A 21113-nucleotide genomic window follows, 5' to 3' on the forward strand; every position below is an offset into this window, starting at 1 on the left:
TCTTGGTGGTCATCTCTCTTTAGATATAAATAAGGTGATGTCTAAAATCAATACACCCTTTTTTTTTCCCCCCGCCCCTAAGGAGAAAATGCATAAGTGAGATTTGCTGTTCAGCTTGCTTTTGTGCTCCTTTGATATAGATGGAGCTATGCGGGATTTTCCTGATGATACTGTGTGAAAGCAATGGCTCAGCTTTGCTGTTTGGGGAGAAAATGCAAAAATGTTCCTGTGAACTTGGTGTAAAATGACTTTCTGCAAGTGTTTGGCCCTCTCCGCAGTACCTCTGTATATTGGTGACAGTATATCAATAAAATATTTAAAAACTTTGTGATGTCACTGAGTAAAGCAGTGGTAAAGCACACTGGTCCTAGACAGCTCGCTTAATGCAAGTAACACTTAGAAATGGCAGTTGGTTGTAGCTGTTCTCAGAACTCTCGTTTGTATGAGGTAGGCGTTCTTATGAATTGGCAGAACGACAGTATATAACTCTGTAGCTTGTTTTCCTTGTATACAAAACTTAACCTTGTTTGGTTTCCCTGCTGTATGTTTAATGCCATAGGAAATATGTGAGAAATAAAAAAAAAGAAAAAAAGCTTCCTGAATATCTCATGTGTAATATCTTTGCATTTGTATTTATAGTTTATGAGTCTAAATTTCACTTCCTAAATAAAAAGCAAAAATAAATTAAAAACTGCAAACCATTTTACATACAGTATGAGTGGATTCGTTGTTTCCCGTTAGCTGCAGGCAGGACTCTTTACTTCCTACCTTTCTTTTCCTATCGGGATGGGTGCTTCTAGCTCGGTGGGAGGGTTCGTGGGCCCGGCCTTGAAGCCGATCCTTTCAAGACAGTAAAGACAGTTACAGAGCTGTCTAGGGCATCGAGGCCGGCTTTACGATATCACAGTGAGGGAAGCCGGACATGTCGCTCTCACTTTCTCTATGCGTGTCCAGCAACGCGGGAACAACGCTCTTCTCCGCGCCCCGACCGCCTCCGTGGGGTCAGCCCCAAACACGCACCGCCCCCCTCGCGCCTGCGCAGTGTGAGGCGGGAAGTGTCGCTCGGCCGTAGGGCAGGCAGCGCCCGAGGTGGGGCCCGCGGGGCGTGGCGGTCGGAAAGCTCTTGCCTTCCTACAGGCGGGAGGCGGCGGGATGGAGCAGCTCTCGTCCCCGCTGGAGTCCGCCCGCTTCATCGCGGGCCGCAGCCGAGACGTGTCGGTGGACGAGGAGGGGGCGAGAAAGGTGGCCGAGTCGCTGTTCGACAGAGCGTCAGAGGAGGCGTTCAGTCTGTCGGGATGGAAGGCGCTGCACGAGCTGAACCCGCGGGCCGCCAGCGAGGAGGCGGTGAACTGGGTGTTCCTGGTGGATACCCTCAATTTCTCCTTCTGGTCCGACAGCGCCGAGCAGAAGTGCCTGGTGCGCTACAAGGGGAAGGAGTACAGCGGGTACTGGGCGCTCTGCGCCGCCGTCAACCGCGCGCTGGATGACGGTCAGTGCGGGCGGGGCGGGCTGCGAGCGGCGGCTGCGCGGGGGGAAGGGTGGTCCGCGGTCTCCTAAAAGCGTGTTTAGGCTGTCCGCGGCCAGCGCTGTGTGACTGCGGGTATTTCCGTGGCGAACGAGCAGCCCGCGCTGGGAGCCGTCTGGGCTGGTTGACCCTGGGGGTCTGAAAAGCACGTGCCGGCGCGGCGGTGTGTCGGAATTCCGCCTCATCTGGGTGCGCTCGTTGGGAGGAAAAAAAAAGTACTTGGATGTGCAGAGGGAAACTTTAGTAACACTTCTTCTTAACTGAAGAAGAGCTTGCAGTAAGGGCCTTCTTGTAAATACATAACAGTGGAGCTCAGGCAAAAACTGATAGTAATGGTTGTATGGGGCTGGAGGACAGTGTATGCACACCGTGCTGAGCGATGGAAACAAAGCAGTACGGGAAAATCACATACAGGAAGTAATAAACGTACCGTGGCTGTGTGTCAGGAGATCCTGCCCAAGCAGAGAGCACACCAACCAAGTGCATATGGTGCTAAGCAGCTATTTGAGTGTGATCTTCACTGTGTGCTGTCAGTCTGAAGAGCTGAGAGGCTCTCTGAGTCTCACCATTGCCGTGGATCTGTGTGTAAGGTCTCTGTGTGCGGCAGCCTAACACCTTGTTTTTGCTCTTCTGAAGGAATACCCATTACCAGTGCATCATACTATGCCACCATGACACTGGACCAGGTCAGACAGGTGTTCCGCTCCGACACAGAGGTGCCCATGCCTCTACTTGAGGAGAGGCACCAGGTGCTGAATGAAAGCGGAACGGTTTTGTTGGAGAAGTTTGGAGGCTCTTTCCTCACCTGTGTTAAAAAGAGTGAGAACAGCGCTCAGAAACTACTACGTCTTGTGGTGGAAAACTTTCCTTCTTACAGAGATGAAGCTGTTTTTGAGGTATGTTAGTTGTGGCCCTGAATTTTTTTATGGTATGAAATTATTACTAATTGTGGCCTTAAAAGATAGATTGTGAATATTTATTTATTTTTCTGGAGCGACAGTTCAGAATTGGTGTAAGAGTTGTGTATTTGTTACAGCTTTAATACAGAAGAAGGGAAACTGAGTGTGAGGTCCAAAGAAGGGCAAGAGGGCTGTTGAAGGGCTTGGGGAATCTGCCCTGTGAGGGGAGACTGAAGGAACTGGGGCTGTTTAGTCCGGAACAGGAGGCTGATGGGAGACCTTATTGTTCTCTTCAAATACCTGAATGGTGCTTGCAGCAAGAGTGGTTGGTCTCTTCTCACTGGTGGCAGGTGACAGGACAAGCGGAAATGGCCTCAAGATGTGGCAGGGTAAGCTTAGATTGGTTATCAGGGAAAGCTTCTTTACATAAAGGGTTGTTAAGCACTGGAATGGGTTCCCCAGGGAGGTGGTTGAGTCACCATCCCTGGATGTGCGTAAAAACCAATTGGATGTTGTGCTCAGGGACACGATTTCATGGAGGGTTGTTAGAGCTAGGGTACTGTGGTTAGGTTGTGGTTGGACTCAATGATCTTTAAGGTCTTTTCCAACCTGAGCTATTTTGTAATGATTTCTCTGAAATTCAAAAGTAAAATTCAAGTAGAAGGAAAATACAGCATTATTTTAGTATTCCACTTCAAGTCAGATAAGGGATCAGTCTGTATAATGGAAGTCAGACTTTGAAGTGGGTTATCTAATTGTGTAAATTGGTCTGAGTAATACAGATGGGGACGATAGGTTTTGAAATACTCTTGGGCCAACGTATATGTTTTTTGTTAAGATAGGGTAAAGGTATTGAGATTTCATTTCTTGATCCGTGTAAAACTTCTGAAAACAAAATCACCCCAGTTATTAGCAGTAAATGAATCTCCATCATCTGAAGTACTGAATTGGCCTGGAATGTATATCTGGTGATAATTATGTCTTCTTTGTTTTTTTCTTCTTTCCTTAGTGGAGAACAAGGGTTTTTTTTTTGTGGGCTGTCTGTATGTTTTGCTCTGTTGTAATCTGTTCTGATGTACTCCAGGTTTAACCACAACTCTATTTTATGTCTTATAAATGTGTAACATGTAAGATAATTTCTGCCTGACAAATCAGAATCTTTGTTTTTCTTGTTTGGTTGGTTGGGTTTTTTTTCCTTAAATTTTTATCCCTCACTCTCTTTTTCTTCATTTACCACGAGGGTCTTTGCATCTAATGGAAGAGATGAGACTCCAGTAGTGAACGAAAATGTACAACTTACTACCAGAAGTCTGTAACTGCCATTAGTTCAGTAGTTCCTGCAGGAATGGCTACAGGCCAGAATTAATCCTAAATGTCACATCACTTATGTCAGAGTTGACACAGTACATAAGCTTTTTGCAGCAGTTTCTCTGAAAGAAACTGATGGGAAGTAAATACAGTGTTCTTGGTGTTCTCCAGTTGTCCCTATACAAGCACCATTTTTTTAAGCCTCGGTGGCATGTGCTCTGTTTCATCTGCGGTACTATTCAGATGTTATACCACCAGAACACCCAATTCTGTCTCCAGTGCAGCCTGTGCTAACTAATAGCTTGTACAGGCCATTGGAAGTAGTGCCCTGCAACAGTGTTCATTGGGCCCCTGAACCAGTTGCTTTTTACACTTACCTGTGATGTTGAGTAAGTGGCATCACTTTTTACTTCATCTCCTACTATGAAGATACCATATTAACTTGAAAAATCAGAGGTTCTCTGTAAGTTATCATTGATGTGACTTATTTAACTTACTGGGATTTTTATATAAGAGGTCATTTTATGATGACTTTTGTGATCGAAAAAGCAGGCATTTTTCAAGTGATAAATAGAGTATTTTCTTATCTTTATAGTGACTTTATTCTCTGACGTAATGTCTTTCATGAGCTGGTGCTGAGTGCTTTATAAAGCAAGGCTCCCTAAAAGCAGCTGCAGACTACAGAATGAAAAGCTGTTCCAAAAATGATCCCAGACCGTAAGCACTGACGTAGTAGTGAAGTCTGTTGCATAAACACAGAAGCTGCTTTTCTACTTTCACTAAGCAAGCTGTGCATTTTGAAAGTGGTTGAAATAACAGAGATGAGGTTTACACCTTATTTGTTCTGAAGTGTATTTTTTAAGAAAACATAATATGAGGTGACATGGATTGTATTACCATCACAATTTCTGTGCAGCCAGATGAGATCTCATAAGTAAACATTCATTTGCCTTCATTAAAAAGAGAACTAGACGTAGGTATCTATCTGACAACATACTGTTGTTTTTAGTTTCCTCTCCGTAGTAGAAACATGTATGAGAATAAATTCTGTACTGCAGTAAATTGTACTATCACAGACTGCTGCAGCTTTCCTATGATTTGACCTCCTGTAGGAACTTGTAAAATTAAGAAAATTCCTTGGCTGCATGTCTTACCAAAATTGTATACTAAAAATTAGTCATAGTTACACGATACTGAATGTAATTGCATATTGCCTGTGTTCTTTTATTTCTATGCAGTGACGTGCAAAACAAAGCCTCTGAAATCTTTTTGTCCTAGTACAGGTATTTCATATTTAGGCATTGTGCTGACTTTGAATACTGGCAGAACATTAAACAATGAATTATTTATCAGGATTTTCATGTTCTGACATACATTTGAGTCCTTCCAAGCTTCCAGCCATCAGTGCTGTGTGTATGCACTTTTTTTGTTTCCCGTCATTTTTTATGGAAGTAGTTAGATTCATGTGCTTTTCCTATTCTCTGCCTTTCTTTCTAGCTGTGCTATCACATTTATATGTTTGCCAACACAATATCCTTTCTTTCTTTTACTATCCATAGGCCTGAATTAACTCTGTCTCTTTATGCTTCTTGAAGTAAATGTAGTGGAGTGGTAAGTGAGGAGAAGTGGTAGCTTTCCTTGGAATGCAGGAGCAGAAAAGTTGTGGAAAATAAGTGTAGGTTTGTCTCCATCAGGTAAAATATTCAGTTTTTGGAGAAATACACTGTCTTTGAGAGGTAACACCATTCACCCAGTGCTTTTCTTGCTCCATGTTAAAAAGAACAGTTGGAAAAATTACTGTAAAAGCTTGATTGTCTTTTCCATATAGAAAATACTTCTACTGCTGTTGGTGAAGTAGAAGTAAACCAGCATTAATGTCTTCTGTTAGCTGAGCATTTTTTTTTATGAATAAATAACTTTTTATCACACTGCTCTTTTTGATGAGGTAAGCACTTGTGTGCAGTTCAGTATTTAGATTTTAACGTACTTCTAGCGTTGTGCTTTTATTTACTGTTTTAGTTAATATTTGCTTAACAAGATATATCTTTTGTTGTGTTATTGTGTTTTCTGGAGCAACATAACTTAGCTGTCTTTCTCTGTTTTCATTTTCTGTATTTATTGAAGCTTCCCTGGCACTTAAATTGTTTGAATTTTTTTCATCAGAAAAAGAAGGTGGCTTTCTACAAACGGGCACAAATACTTGTGGCTGATACATGGAGCGTATTGGAGGGCAAGGGAGATGGCTTTTTTGGAGACATTTCTAGCCTGACTATATTTGCTGACTACAGAATTCCTCAAGTTCTTGTTCATTTAAAAGCCCTGAAATATTCTGAAGATCTAATGAAAAAGCTACGTGAAGGTTTGTTCCTTCCTTACTATTTTAAAGTATTCTTATGTTTTGAATCTGTCTGTTCCTGGGATTAAAAACTGGCAAGGTGTGAATAGAGACACTTAAGGGTTTATATCAGAGTTTCAGAACAACCGCTGTTGATGGCTGCACTTTCCAGCATGACTGTGATCGTGATTTTGAGATTTCGGTAGTAGAAACAGCAATTTCTTCATTAGTTCAAAGCATGTGGAAAGGCATGGGGGTTCTTGTTTGTCAGTACTCAACAGGACTTGCTATTTTTAAGAGCAGCAAACAAACTAATAAGATAAACACTCACTTTAAGAAAACGTGCCATAGCTTTTAAAGAAAATAATTACACAGCTCTGGTTCCATCTTACAGTGCTTATTAACTAAGAACTTGAACAAATAAAAACATAAACCAGTCCTTTTCCCACTGCACAGTGACTGTGTTTATAGGCAGGACTATTTTTAGTGATTTTTCAAGTTGCACAGCAAGATAATCAAATAGCCCATGTGTTTGAATGGCTGTGCTGGAAATGACCATACCAAGCTTCAAGGAAAAGATAAATTGTTCTGTGATGGTAAAGGTATCGTAGAGTGTTGTTATTTGCTTGATCCTTAATCTTAGTGAAGAGTAGAACTACCCCTTGCAGGAAATACTCATTTGGAATTATACTTAAGTATCCCTTTTGACTCCAGAAACAAAATAGTCATTACTGTATAGCCCAGCCATCTGTTCTCACCCCAAGCCCTGTCTCTTAGAATACTGGATGGCTTCTTAATTGAAAGGGAGGCAAAATGTACAGTAATTTTAAAGTAATCCACAGAAAATGTACAGTAACATAGTATGTAGTTAGGGTATAAGGGGTGGAAATTGTGGCTCTGGAATAGCTTAAACGTGAAACAAAATGAGAAAATTCTGGACATCTGGGGATTCTGTCTCCTGAATGTAACTGAGTTGCTATCTCATATCCTACAGGAACTGTTTTCAAGACTGGAGACAGAGAAGAGGTGGAGATCCGTGGTTGTTCGATTTGGTGCTGCAACCTAATCTGCAAACACTTGCTGGAGTTCTATGAGAAGAAGGGTCAAGACATGCGTGATCAGATCAACGCAGTTTTACTTGATTACTACCTCTGGGACTATGCCAGGGATCACAGGGAAGATATGAAAGATATTCCATTTCACCAAGTACGGTGTATATATTACTGAATCCAGCAGGATAGCTACTGTATTGTTGTGTTTCTTTTTCAATTACAGTTTCTTTTTTTCATACAGTGAGTTGTCGTATACTACTTTGGAACTTGCTAAATCAAATAGACGCTTTCTGATGACATATGAATAACTTGCTTGATTTCTTTGAATCACATGCTGACCGAGACTGGAGTTAATAATGTAAAACTGCTGGAAAATTTGTAGACTTCTAGTGATACAGATTTTGTTTTGCTTTGAGTTTGTGTATGGGTATATACATATATCTACATATGTTCAGTCATGTATGTATATGAACATCCAGCAAAATGGAACAGAATGGTGGGGGGAAGGTTCATCCTCTCCTGTTGTGCCACCAGCATTCCCCTCTGATGTCGCAGGCCAACGTAATAAAATAGGATGTGTTGCTTCAGGAGCAGCCCTGTACACGCACATGGGTACATGCACAGTCCTTTGTTGGCAGCAGTGCCGTGCCTGCATGTACCTTGCCAACCCTACACTGTCTTTCCTTTTATTTGGGGAAAGCTCGCCCTACGCTCCTAAGCTTTATTATTATTACTATTAAGTGATCGTCGCAACTCTTGTAATAAAGCGTGCAGAGCATAAGCGGCCGCTGCCTTCGTCCTTCCGGGGAGCTACGGGGCTGCCGCGCCTCCTGCCGCAAGGGGGCGCTGCGTGCGGCGGGGCGGTGCCGCGGGTCGGTGCGGCGGTGCAGCCGCTGGACGTTGCTGCCGTTGCCTGGCGAGGCGCTGTCAACAGCGGGCGGCGCGGGCGCGGCGGCCGTAACGGGAGTTGTCGGGCTGTCCCCGCCTCCCGGCCGCGCCGCCCGCCTTCCTTTCTTCTCCTCCGCTCGGCGGTATCGCCGGGCTGCGCGGCGCCGCCTGGTCCTTCGTTACTGAGAGCTCCCGGAGGCGGCCGGTGCCGAGCTCAACAGGTTTGGAGAGAGGCTGGGGCGCTGCCGCAGCGCTGCCCGCTCGCTGCTACCCGGCACCGCGGCGTTCCGTGCTGTGACACGCAGCGCCTTGCGATACTCGCGTGTTGTTAGGGAGCAGCGCACAGGATCTCTGTCTCTCCCTCTCTGTGACCTCCTTTATTTACGTGTTTTTGTTTGTTTGAGGATAACTTTAAAAGGGGAGAGTGGCGGCTTTGAGCGGCTGTCCTCGCTGGGGATAAAAGGAGGACTGACCAGACAATTAAAAGCAGACGTAGGCCAATATGTGGCTTGGATCTGTACGCAGTAAGTCATACAGTCACTCTTGCTCGTCCTGTCTGTTGTGACATGAGGGCGGTTCCACCCCCAGCTCTGCCTGCTTGACTTCCAGCTGCTCAGATTTATGAAATGGGGTTTTTCTTCAGCTCCCAGGTAGAGTTCCTCAGCTCCAAACTAAAAGGGACAGAGCGAGGTGCAAAAGCTCCTCCTTTTGCAATTACAGAAGACCGCATCTCTAAAACTCATGTGTAAATATTTTCAGGAAACCTGAGTTTCATGTGCTTAGCAGATGAGTTCTGCTGGGCAGGAGCTCCACAAGTTTCCCTTGCCCCATAAAGCTTCTGAGAACTGTTTTGAACCAAAGTTGTGCTGAGGATCCAGCAGTGTTCCCAGCAGACAGCTGTAAGGAAATGCTGTGCATTAATGCTTTTCTTTGTGCTGCTCTGCAGTGCTTATGTGTTAAGAATGAGCATGCAGGGGACAGCATCAGGAAGCATACTTGCTAAAATATATAATTAATAAAAGTTAATTACATACAGGCATAAAGAGGCAGATTAAAATCAGATGAATGCTTTGTATGTAGTAATTGTGTGTGAAAACATCACTGCCTCGCAGGCAGCACAACAGCCTGCTCTGCATCTCTTAGGTTATAAATGTATGGCCCTTCCAAATGGAAGAGGCCTCTAAGGTGTGTGTGTGTGTGTATTTTCCTTGAGGAGGAAAAGGGTTTGTTTGACCAATTTCTGCTGCCTATGCAGCAGGAACATAGTGGTAGGAAAGTAAGATTCCTCTTCAGGATGTGATTTGTTGTGAACAAAGCCTTGCAACACTGTTGCTTCATATAGCTGTATTAAATTCATGGAGAAAGTCAGGCAACTTTCAGGTTTAAGTCTGCTAGTTTAGAATCTAATAGTAACAAAATTATGAATTCATTTAACAGTTATTAATATTGTCACTTTCCTATCAGAGTTACTTTTCAGCATTAAAAGATGTTTTGTATTCATTAGGAAACTTTGACCATCAACCTCAGCAGGGAATCCATTCTTATTCACTAAATAACTGGGATAACATTTTTATTAGTTGCAGAAGATTTGGAATGAGATGAGCACTGGAACCATAACATTTCCAGCAAATACGTGGAGCACAGAGATGGAGGTTGGCATGGAGGAAATCCCAGTTAAAGTTGCAGTAAGGATCAGACCTCTGCTTTCCAAGGAAGTACTTCATAATCACCAAGTGTGTGTGAGATTAGTTCCAAATACACAACAAATTATCATTGGAAAAGACCGTGCCTTCACTTTTGACTTTGTATTTGGCAAAAACTCAACCCAAGGAGAAGTTTACAGTGTTTGCATTAAGCCTCTTCTAATGTCTTTAACTGAGGGATACAATGCTACAGTATTTGCATATGGACAGACAGGATCTGGGAAGACTTACACCATTGGATGTGGTCACATTGGTACGTTATAGGTCTCATTCTGTTTCATTTTTTTACGTGTGTACAATATAGTTGTGCACATTAAGTATTTAATGCATAGCAGATAGAGCTGGAGAATGAAGGGGTCATGAAAATAGATGTAATAGAAAAAAAGCACAAAAGTGCCCAATGCATATGGAGCAGTTGAAATGTTCTAAATGTAAGTTCTGCATACATTAAGATGTAAGGAAAGCATTGGGGAAAGAAGCAATTTGGTGGCTTTTTTTTGTTGTTTTGTTTTTTTGCATTTTAACATGCAACTTAAACTGTAACTCCTTTCTGAAAACTACAGGTACGTGCAGTGCTTTAGAAATTCTCAATAGCTTTTCCCTATCTGCTTTAGGCAATAGTTTTCTTACTCTCTGTTGGCTTCCTTTGAGAGTCTGGCAAAGGTATTAATTTCATGTTTAAGTTTCATAGAATGAATTCACAGAATGACGGGATGGTTTGGCTTGGAAGGGACATGAAAGTCCACCTAGTTTCAACTCCTTGCCACGGACTGGGCTGCCACCCACCAGATGGGGCTGTCCAGGGCCTCTTCCCACTCGGCCTTTAACATCTCCAGGGATGGAGCACCGACAGCTTCTCTGGGCAGCCCATGCCAGTGCCTCACCACACTATGCGTAAAAAATTTCCCCCTAACATCTGACCTAAACCTCTCCTCTTTTAATTTAAAAACATTCTGCCTTGTCCTACTGCTATACCCCCCAACAACATACCTCCCCATTTTCCTTCTAGGCTCCCTTTGAACATTGGAAAGCTGCTATAAGGTCTCCCCGAAGCCTTCTCTAGACTGAAGTTTCTGGAATAATTTAGAACTTAAAATTAAGTCCTATTAATGGATTGAAACAAATATTCTTGTGAACAGAATAGCAAGTATTTACATAAATTCTAGAGAACACTGAGCTCTTCAGATTACTTAGCCCACCAAGTAGTAATCTCACAGACTTCTTATTAGATTCAGCCTTTGTAGTTTGTGCAGCAGAATGACTACAAGTGTCTGTGACATCTTTCTTTGTATTTTAGCCTCAATTGCAGAGGATGAAAAGGGCATAATCCCACGGGCTATTCAGGAATTATTTCAGCATATTTCTGAAAACCATAACATTGACTTCCATGTGAAAGTGTCTTATATAGAGGTCTACAAGGAAGAACTTCGTGATTTATTGGAGTTAGAGACCTCTGTGAAAGATTTGCATATCCGAGAAGATGAAAAGGGGAATACAGGTAGGATTTTGGATCTAAAATTTGATGCACATTGTTTCAGTTGTCTGCCCAAATTGTTCTTCCCACCTTGAAAAGAGAGAAATGCATCAGTTACTAAGGTAGAAACACAGTTAGTACTTCTGCATACTCTGCCTAGAAACTCAATGGCTCCGGGTTGTTCCATTGAATAAAGAGTTTAAAATTAAGTATTCTCATATTAAACATATTTGTTAAGCTACTTACACTGCAAATACCAGCACCCATTTCACTCTGACATGAGTGGGACAAAGAATAGTATCATCTGATATTTTTAGGCCTCCCATAGTTCTCATATCTCTACAGGGATATGCTAGAAGAATCCACCACAGTCTTTTTATTCTGAAACTGTAACTTTATTTTTTCCTTTATTCTTTATATTCTCATTTCTGTATTCTTTACAGTATTATTATTACTGTTGCTTTGAGCTAGTGCGGCTTTCTGCTCCATAGCTGGAAGAAGGCAGTACATGCACATGCAGTTAGTACGAAGCTTAGTCTGCAAACAATATTATTGCTTCATATAGATGGATATATATGATACTGTTGTAGTATTTAAATATAGTAGTATTTAAACTCCTGCATCAGGACTGTTTGAGGCGCCTTAGTTGATCATGTACCTGCTATGGTATTTTCCATCCTAAAACAAATGATAAAAAATAAGCTGTTAGGAGCACTTATTATACCACTTCTACACCGTAAGGTTACTCAAACAGTAGACACTTCTCTAAAAGGCTCAGCTACTTGGTCTGTACAGAATGGAAATGCTGCTCCTAATATAGGCTGGGAATCATTTCTACTACAAACTTTTTTTTGTCTTTCTTTAATTCACAAAGTAACCTTTGAGCTGAGTTTGCTCTTTTCAAATTGCCTATGTCTGTGTGTAAATACCTAAGGGTGTGCCTTCTGTTTAGGATACTGTTACAAACACTGTGGCACAATACACCTACACTTGAAATTTCTGTGGGCTTCGGGTGTGCTGTACTTTATGGTTTCCACATATTATTTTCTTCAGCTGTGTGCTTGACCTTATGATAATGCAGGCTTGTACATTTCTTCAGTTTATGTTTATAGATTGCTGTGAAGTGTTGCTGAAAATAATTTAATTATTCCTGTTTTCTTTGGTTTGGTGTTCAAGTGATTGTTGGTGCTAAGGAATTTGAAGTAGAATGTGCCGATGAAGTAATGAGCCTGTTGGAAAGTGGCAATGCAGCTCGTCACACAGGCACAACACAAATGAATGAGCACTCTAGTCGATCTCATGCCATTTTTACCATCAGTATTTGTCAGAAACAATCTGCAGAGTCTCGGAAAAATACTGATGTTCCACAGGATCCATCTTGGAAATCAGTCAGAATGATTGCTTCAAAGTTCCATTTTGTGGATTTGGCAGGATCAGAGAGAGTGACAAAGACTGGAAATACTGGTGAACGGTTTAAAGAATCAATTCAGATCAATAGTGGTTTGCTGGCCTTGGGAAATGTCATCAGTGCTCTTGGAGACCCAAAAAGGAAAAGTGTGCATATTCCTTACAGGGATGCTAAAATCACTCGTATTCTGAAAGACTCACTAGGAGGAAATGCCAAGACTGTCATGATAACATGTATAAGTCCATCCTCATCAGACTTCGATGAATCTTTAAATTCACTCAAATATGCCAACAGAGCCAAAAACATTAGAAATAAACCAGTTGTGAACTACAACCCTGATCAAGACCGGATTGATGAAATGGAACTTGAAATCAGATTGCTCCGAGAAGCTTTGCAGAACCAGCAAGTCAGTAATCAGTGTTCTCATGACGTAAATCAAGAAAGAATTCGAATCAGTTCACTAGAAGAGCAGCTCACCCAGCTTCAAGTTCAGTGCTTTAGCTATAGAAACTGCATAGATGAAGCCTTCCCATTCTTGGTTGACTTGAATGATGATACTAGCTTGAACAAAAGTCAGCGGGACAGGTTGCAGAGTTGGATCACCATGGTGCAAGAAGTAAGGAAAGAAGCTCTCACCATGCAGCAAGGTGACACCAGGACTGGGACCAGCCATGAGCCTCATCATATCACAGTCCTTCAGCTAAAGCGGGAACTGAAGAAATGCCAGGTATTTAAGCTGATTATTCAGTAACTATGAGAAGTCTGCTAAAACTTGAATTCAGTTTTGAAATGTGTAAAACTGCTAAACATTACACCTAATCTGTATTTAATTTTGACTATATATTCCCAATTTATTTATCTAATCCTCTGGAACACAGTTTTAATGGATAATTGAATGGACTGTCATCTTCATCCTGATAGAGCTAGGTAAAGTAACACTATATTTTGGCTCAGAAGTTTTAAGGTAGTTCTATGAGGTTGGGTCATTTTATCTGTTAGATTCTTTGTTTTAGCTACGATAGTTTTAGTTGTTCTGTAAACCCAGAAACTGTTTAAGTAATGCTGATCAGTGAGCTTATCAGAAGTATTACAAACATAATGCAGGCATTTTGACAAATACCTGTCTACTTGAAGATACCATTTGGGATAAATTTTGTAACTTATATCTAATACTACTTGATGCAAGTACACAGTATACTAGTATAGCTGATACTAAGAAGTTGCAAGTATCTTTTCTGATATCTTTATATCATTTTTTAATATTCAGTCATCTTAACTAGAACTCCTCCCTTTCAGATCATTATTAGGCCTTTAGCTTACTGTATTTAATAAACATTTGATTACTCATTTGAAAAGTAGGATACAAAAAGTTAAGTCTGAAAACACCATCACTCCATCTTTTTCCAGGTTCAACTTTGTGTCTTCAGATTTCTCTGTCACACTGCTAAGCAGTGCTAGTGTATTGAGGGGTGGTTTATGGTCAGTGCACAGCAGTTTTTCTCTTCTGCTCCTCTCCACACCTTCTGATTTGTACATGGGTTCTCCATAGGCAGAAGTTCTATCAGGAATATCCACTTGCTCTGGCATGGGTCTTTCCTGTGCTGCAGTATAGTTCAGTTATCAGCTCTGCCATGGAGCACCTCTTTCTCTAACCCTGGCATTTCTTCTGGTCTTTCTTCCTTCATTTTTTTTCCTTGATCTTCTTTCCCTTTCTTATTCTTGCTGGAGGGAAGTAGAGAATATTTTTTTCTCTTTTTGCTTCTACGTGTGGCCTTTGCTATTCTTTCACTGAAATGCTTCTAACTTAAAACAAACAAAAATGCAACAACAACAAAATACACACAAAACACACTAACAGAATAACCCTTCAAGTTTTCCTCCACTTCATTTTCTATCCCGCCATCCTTTGGAGGAGAGGAAGTGAGAGAGCTGTCACATGGTACTGCCAGTGTTAAACCATAACAACTGCTTACATTTCTGTCATTTCATTCTGCCCTGCTCTTACCATGCTAGCACCTGTATAATCTTTACTGCTACCTGTTGTTTTCTCCTTCTGTAGTTTTCTCAGCCCTGAATAATGATACACCCCCATTGTCAGACAGGATACACTTGTCAACTAAGTAGAAATTTTTGTATGTATTGGTACTTTGGAAAAAGTGCTGACCTCTGAAGAGACATGAGGTTCTTCAATGCTTTCTTAGAAGCGCTTAAAAAGCTCTTAAAAAGAGACTTTTTGTGGAAGAAAGATGTAGGTTAGCTAGTTGTGCAGAAGTATCCAGTTTTAGAATGGTGAAATACAATGTTTCTGTACTTCGTCTTTAGTTTCTGCAAGTTTTCTGGTGGACTAACTACATTAGAACTCTCCTTTAATCAGTATTGAATTATTTTCTCATAAAAACACCTGAAGGAATATTCATACAGTTTCTTTAATATGTAGGCAGATATCTGAGTATAAAAATGAGGAAGGCTGTCCTTATTTTTTTCATTTAAGAAGCATATTAATCTTTGACTGATGCTGAGACTTTGTAGCCACATCTCACAGTACTCTGAAGAAAATAGTTGGATTTAAATACTCTATTCATAATGTAGTTGGATTATTGGTACATTATTTCCTTTAGGAGAAAGAAATTTGTCCAAAGAAAATCAATAGATGCGAAACAGAAGTGAAGAAATGGTGGGTAGAAAACATGCACGCTGGAGGTGAGCAGTTTTTTCACCATAAGGCCATGGTATTATAACCAGAGGGATCTTGATGGCTGTTCTGCAGAAAAGGAACTGGGGCTCCTGGTGGATACCTATCAACATGAGCCAGCAGTGTGCCTTTGTTGCTAAGAAAGCCAGTGGTATTCTTGCCTGCATTGCCAGCATATCAAGAGAAGTGATCCTTGATGGGTCTGTATGTGGAATACTGTGCTTAGTTGTGGTTGCAAGCCATATGGGGTGCATTAAACATATGGTAGCCAGATGGTCAAAAGAGGCAATTCTCTTGCTGCATGTAGTCTTCATGCAGCCTCACTGTGAATATTGTATGCAGTTCTGGGCCTCTTAATATAAAAAGGATGTTATGGTTCTTGAAAGTATCTAGAGGGGAGCAACAGAACTGATTACAGGGCTGGGAGACATGTCCTGTGATGACTGAGGTTAGAGGGCTGTCCAGCCTGGAGAAGAGAGGGCCAGGAGGTGACTGCACAGCTCTCTGCATCTTCCTGAGGAGAGGAAGCAGAAGGAAGTGTTGGACTCTGCTCCTGGGAATCTGTGGCAGGATGTGGAAACAGCTCAATACTGTGGAATGGGAGGCCCAGTCTGGACATTAGGAAACATTTCTGTACTGTGAAGGTGGTCAAACACTGTCACAGGACTCCTAAAGAGGAGTCTGATGCCCTACGGGGCAGGGTTCAGGAAGTGTTTGGTAAGTCCCTCAATAATATGCTTTAACTGTTGGTTAGCCCTGTAGTAGTCAGGCAGTTGGACTAGATCTTTGAGGGTCCCTTCCAAATGAACTGTTCTGTTCCATTCTGTTCTATTCATTTTCTCTTCTATTCTGTTCAGTACTGAGGTGACTAGTGCTTGAGTGATGTGGAGCTACTGGAAGGAGTACAATGTAGGAACACAGAGGTGGTGAAGGGACTGGAACACCTACCTCTTCTCTGAGGAGAGGCTGAGAGAGATGGGACTTTTCAGCCTAGAAAAGAGGAGGCTGATGGGGACCTCATCAATATCTTTATATACCTGAAAGAAAGGTGTAAAGAACATAGAGCGAGGCTGCTTTCAGAGGTGCTCAGTGCCAGGATGGAGAGGCAGTGGGCACAAACTGGAGCATGGGGCATTCCCTTTGAAGACCAGGAAGCACTTCTATAACTTGTGCTGGTGACAGAGCACTGGCACAAGTTGCTTAGAAAAAATGTGGAGTCTTGGAGATGTTCAAAAACTGCCTTAATGTGGGCCTGGGCTCCCTACTTCATGTGTCTCTGCTTGGGCAGAGAGGCTGGACCAGGTGGATTCCAGAGGTCTCTGCCAACTTTAATCATTCTGTGATCCTGTGATTGGAGAATTTCCTATACATACATCAAAACTTTGCAGTTCTAATCACATATTTGAACAAAAATGAATATGTGTATATATTTTTTTTATTTTCCAGTGTCAAGAATAACAATGTTCCCTTTTTCCGAGCTGAACTGTCCTTTTATTATCCAGCAGGCTTTAGTCATGGATGAAGAAGTATTTAGCCAGAAGGATCACGAACTAATGATGCTACAGAAGCAGATAAAGGCATTAATACAGGAAAATGAAGAACACCTGGAATCTTTAAAGAAGGCTGAAGAAACACAAAGATTACAGGTATTTTTCCTCTGGTACATACTACAAATATCCATATTGATGCGTCTTTCCATAGTATGAATTATTATTTTAAGACAGACCCTTCAGTGTATTTGGGGAGTATACATGTCTACAAGTCTTATGAGTGTTTTGTTTGAATCAGAGCTGTATCCCTTAATGAGGCAAGTCATCTAGTGGATGAAACCCAATATTGTGATTCCTAAATCTTATGTATCAGCCCAGCTGTGCCACAGCCTTTCTGTACAACCTTACATTAATCATTTACTTTCTCTGTGCTTCTTAAAACATATCACATGCATTGCTCTCCAGATGCGTATTGCTCATAAGTTGTTTCAGGACAATTAATGAAATAGGTTTTGAAAGGCCTTCAAAAATTCTTTAGAATATGAAAAAGACTTATGAAGTACCTACTGAATGCTTTAATTGAAAAGTTGTATAGCAACATATTTTGTTATGTCTTTAAGTGTCAGAGTAAAGTATCATTGCCTTTTTACTTGCTAAGAAAGAATTTCATCCTTATTTTCTGATTTTACTATTATAGAAAACTGAGTAACATAATGGAAACACTGCTTTCCTCTTTCCCTCTCTTGACCTCACTTGCTAAAGAAATTGTAATTGTTAGGAAGTTTAAAGTATTTCAAGTTCTGGGAGACCATAAAAAGAACATTTGATATTCTCCTAGCGTTGCCTGTCATGTGGATGATAGATCTGACTTTCTGAAAGGGAACAACATAAAAATGGCTAGTTAGTGCTCTTTTCCCTTTTTCTTCTTTTTCCTCTTCTTTACTGATGGCTTGGGGAGAGTAGATTAATGAAAGGTGAGTATGCTAACAGTCATCTTCTTATACCATTTGTTGTTTTTTTGTTCTGTCATCTCTGAATAGTTTTGTTGTTTGGTTTTTTTTAACGCACTAAACATAATGTCAGTGTATTATACCAAGGCAGGGCTTATAATATTAATTCTTCTTATGCAAGATAGAATTTGTGAATAGAAACAGCTGCATTTTAGGCAAAAAAATCACAACTGTTTCAGTACTAGAGACAGGAAAGACGCTGAGAACCCCCAGCAACCAGTTTTATGTACTTAATCCATTAAACTGATATTTTCATTTAAAACATATTTTAAAAAACCTTTTGTAATTAAAAGCAAATGCTTGTGGCAAATGGCTTAAGATTGTATTCACAGGAACATGCATTTCAGTCATACACGGAGCAAGAACTGAATGTAGAACATGCTAAATGTTTATACACATACATGTTTATGTAACAGGTGATGTTCTGAGAGGGTACAGGGGTAGCAGGGATAAAGGATCTTAAAAGAGTTAAAAACAAAAAAAACCCAAATCAAAACAAAACACCCTGCAAGGTGGAATTGACCTTTACTTCATCCAGAATCATAAAATGTGTGGTACTCATATGTATGTTCTATTTTTTATAACGCAAGAATATTATGTATTGTGTTCCAGTGTCAACTTATAGAGTATTGTTTGTGTATACGGAAAGAACTTGCTGTCTAAGACAACCAGATAATACGAAAAATATATTATTCAAAGTAGGAGAATGAATACATTTGGTTAACTATCACCACCTGTTCTTCAGATTCCCTGTTTTTGGTAGACCTGATTTTAGAGGTATTCTAAAAAGATTAAAGGGAGCTGAAAATTGATACAGTCTTGGGCTTATTGGATGAATTAGTTTAATGGAGATAAGTAATTTTGAACAATGTGCAGATACTACTGTAGGGAAGGCAGATAAGTAAGTTGTTCAGACTAGCATTATGAAACATTTGAGGCTGAGCAGGAAAAAATGAAGTAGTTGGTACAAGGTCTCTTGGATTTACATATGTTTTTGTTTATTAATACAAATAATCTTTAAAGTAAGACTGCTTGAAGAGGATGCCTGTGCACAATTAATTGTTTAAACTTGAACCATGTGTTTCTTTTGGGCATGTTTCTTGAATTACCGTTTTATTTCTTCATAAGCACAAAAATAAAGCAATCTGGGACTAATAAGCATGTCATCGCCTTCTCACTAGATGACTGGGTAAGCTAACTTAACCTACCTAGGGCAGGTCCCTCTGAACAAAGATGTCACTAACAGCATTTATTGGAGTCTGGGGGCAGATTAGATTAATGGTATGCCAGATAATTTTCAGCTTGTTCCAGAATTTGCCTATGCACTGTGAAAGAATTTCAATCAATGAACGATTTACAGGATTCTTGACCGTTGTAATGAATTCTGAAAAGGTGAGCATGATGTAGACCTGATGATCAACAACAGCTCAACAGTTTTGTTTTTCTTTGTTGTCGTTTGCTTTTATTTTCTAATGAGAATGAGAAAATTGTGGAACAGCAAGTCCTTATTGACCAGCTAAAAGAAAAACTGGAGAAGTTTACAGTTGTGAAAACACTAGACATCTCAAGTGCTTGTGAAGATGAGCCTGGTGTTGTGGCATCTGCTAGGAGGCCATACAGTGTCCCACTCACAAAGAGTCTGCTATACTCACTTCACCCACCTTCAGGGACAGAGGCCCGAAAGGTAAGGTCTGCCTAAACATTACGTTTTTGTTAATGGTTATAGTTCAGTAGTTAGATTAGACATAGCAGTCAGCTGCAGTTCAGTTTCCCAAAATGAAGACTCTGAACAGCTACTTCTAATGTTGCGGCAGATTGTACGTCACAATTGTCCAAAATGTATGGGCTAGTATTCAGAATCATGAATGGCTAGAACTGAAAGGGACTTTTAAAAATCACCTAGTCCAACCCCCTGCCATTGGCAGGGACGTCTTTCAGAACATCAGAGACCACCTAAATGGATTTTGAAAAGTTTTGAAATTTATCAGAGTGATAAACCTGTAGTTGCCTCTGATCTTTTCTTGGGATTTTCAGACTTCACATATGAAACATAACCAAGACTGAATGATTATTTTGTACTGATTCATTGAATATTTGGGTTAATTAGTTGATATTGGCACCTTCTTCTGCACTTAGAGCAGTTTTTCTAAACACTTGAAGAACCTTCTATTACAAAAAAAACTCAGATATATTATTGAAAATGTCTGTAATCTTGTGTACAAGCTCAGGCAGTGAGTGACTGAAATACGACTGGAGTGTCAGTAAAGAGTTACTAAATTATTACAAGTATTTCTTGGGTGTTTTTTGGCAGGTATATACCAGTCCCCCTGCCTTCTCCCTGGCTCGGATGATGGCAGGGTTCCGTGCTCGCAGCCAGATGATACTGAGCTGCATAGAAGATCAAGATGAAGTCCTTCACTGCCAACTCTCTGATGAGAGCGATGGAGAGGAAGAAAATACACATAGTAAAAAGAAAAGTTCATTTAAGTAATTTTTTGTTCCTTATTTTTTGTTACAGACTGCTACATAACAAATGAAATGCAACTGCCTAATCCTACTAGCATGTGAGGCCATTTTTGAGACTACTTAAAGTAAACTTTTGGGATGAGCTGGAAAGGTTACAAAGATTTGTTTAAGAAATATATGTATTTGTTAATGTAATTAACATTGCATGATCCTTGTTTTGGGGCCAGAATCTACCAAGAGTATCTAGAAGGGGAGGAGAAAAGTACAAATACTTATGTGAGCTTTCTCAGTTTGGTATTCTCTTATAAGATAGGGTACTTAGCATGAAGCTAATAGAAAAAAATATTCCTTTGTGTTTGAAATGCAGCACATTTTCCATTCTTCCTTAGGCGTTCAATAACCCGCACATGGACACGAAAACAAGCTTCACTGTGCTTTCCCTTTGAGCTAATTGACATAAAATGTCAAGTAGAAAATTCCAGTTTGCTCAACAAACCTGCATTACAGAATGAGACGCCCACAGGTAAAATGGAAGTTATGAAAGTAAATCAAATTAGATATTATAATATCATGATATGCAAATTTGTGTTTATCACATTTAATTATTTTTCCCATAGCATTTCTGTCTGATACAAAAATTTCTTGTTATTGCTCAACATAAACGTATTTTGAGATTTTTTTTTCTTTATGAAACTGACATCAGTCGCTTTAATGTTTGAATAATTCTCAACAGCCAAAAAGTGCTTCACATATCAAAATCTCCAGTGCTCATTCAAGGAAAGGAAAAGGGTGCTATTATTTTATCAGAGAAGCACTGAAAACGTTTAAATACTATTCTACTTCCTACTCAGGGTCTTGAAATG

The 21113-nt window shown here is 40.5% G+C and overlaps 2 protein-coding genes across 6 annotated transcripts in view; both read left to right on the forward strand.

The window, feature by feature from the left end:
* The first annotated feature begins 1045 nt into the window (after positions 1–1045).
* Positions 1046–7900, forward strand: QNG1 (Q-nucleotide N-glycosylase 1). The gene is made up of 4 exons (XM_015849215.3): positions 1046–1489; positions 2162–2421; positions 5896–6091; positions 7062–7900. The coding sequence occupies exons 1-4, from the start codon at positions 1153–1155 to the stop codon at positions 7292–7294; spliced, it is 1026 nt and encodes a 341-aa protein (XP_015704701.1). The 5' UTR covers positions 1046–1152; the 3' UTR covers positions 7295–7900.
* A 94-nt stretch (positions 7901–7994) lies between these two features.
* KIF27 (kinesin family member 27) overlaps positions 7995–21113 on the forward strand; it is a 36482-nt gene continuing 23363 nt past the window's right edge. Inside the window, exons 1-8 of one of the 5 annotated variants that reach the window (XM_015849202.3) lie at positions 7995–8228; positions 9585–9963; positions 11008–11208; positions 12361–13319; positions 16787–16930; positions 19262–19468; positions 20096–20271; positions 20640–20773. In XM_015849202.3, the coding sequence (XP_015704688.2) occupies positions 9606–9963; positions 11008–11208; positions 12361–13319; positions 16787–16930; positions 19262–19468; positions 20096–20271; positions 20640–20773 (2179 nt within the window). In that variant the 5' untranslated portion in view covers positions 7995–8228; positions 9585–9605. Of the gene's footprint in view, positions 8229–8397; positions 8658–9584; positions 9964–11007; positions 11209–12360; positions 13320–16786; positions 16931–19261; positions 19469–20095; positions 20272–20639; positions 20774–21113 lie in introns of those variants that run through there. The other 4 variants (XM_085530326.1, XM_085530325.1, XM_032441427.2 and 1 more) reach the window with 4 other exon arrangements.

The sequence above is a fragment of the Coturnix japonica genome, chromosome Z (genome assembly GCF_054131305.1).
Source record: "Coturnix japonica strain WE chromosome Z, WE-NBRP24, whole genome shotgun sequence".
Classification (NCBI taxonomy): domain Eukaryota; kingdom Metazoa; phylum Chordata; class Aves; order Galliformes; family Phasianidae; genus Coturnix; species Coturnix japonica.

Excerpts from the sequence above, each read along its gene's own strand:
- QNG1 (XM_015849215.3), top strand. The coding sequence starts at position 1,153 with ATGGAGCAGCTCTCGTCCCCGCTGGAGTCCGCCCGCTTCATCGCGGGC. Across the intron at positions 2,422-5,895 it reads GAGATGAAGCTGTTTTTGAG|AAAAAGAAGGTGGCTTTCTA; the intron begins GTATGTTAGTTG and ends TTTTTTCATCAG. Across the intron at positions 6,092-7,061 it reads AATGAAAAAGCTACGTGAAG|GAACTGTTTTCAAGACTGGA; the intron begins GTTTGTTCCTTC and ends CATATCCTACAG.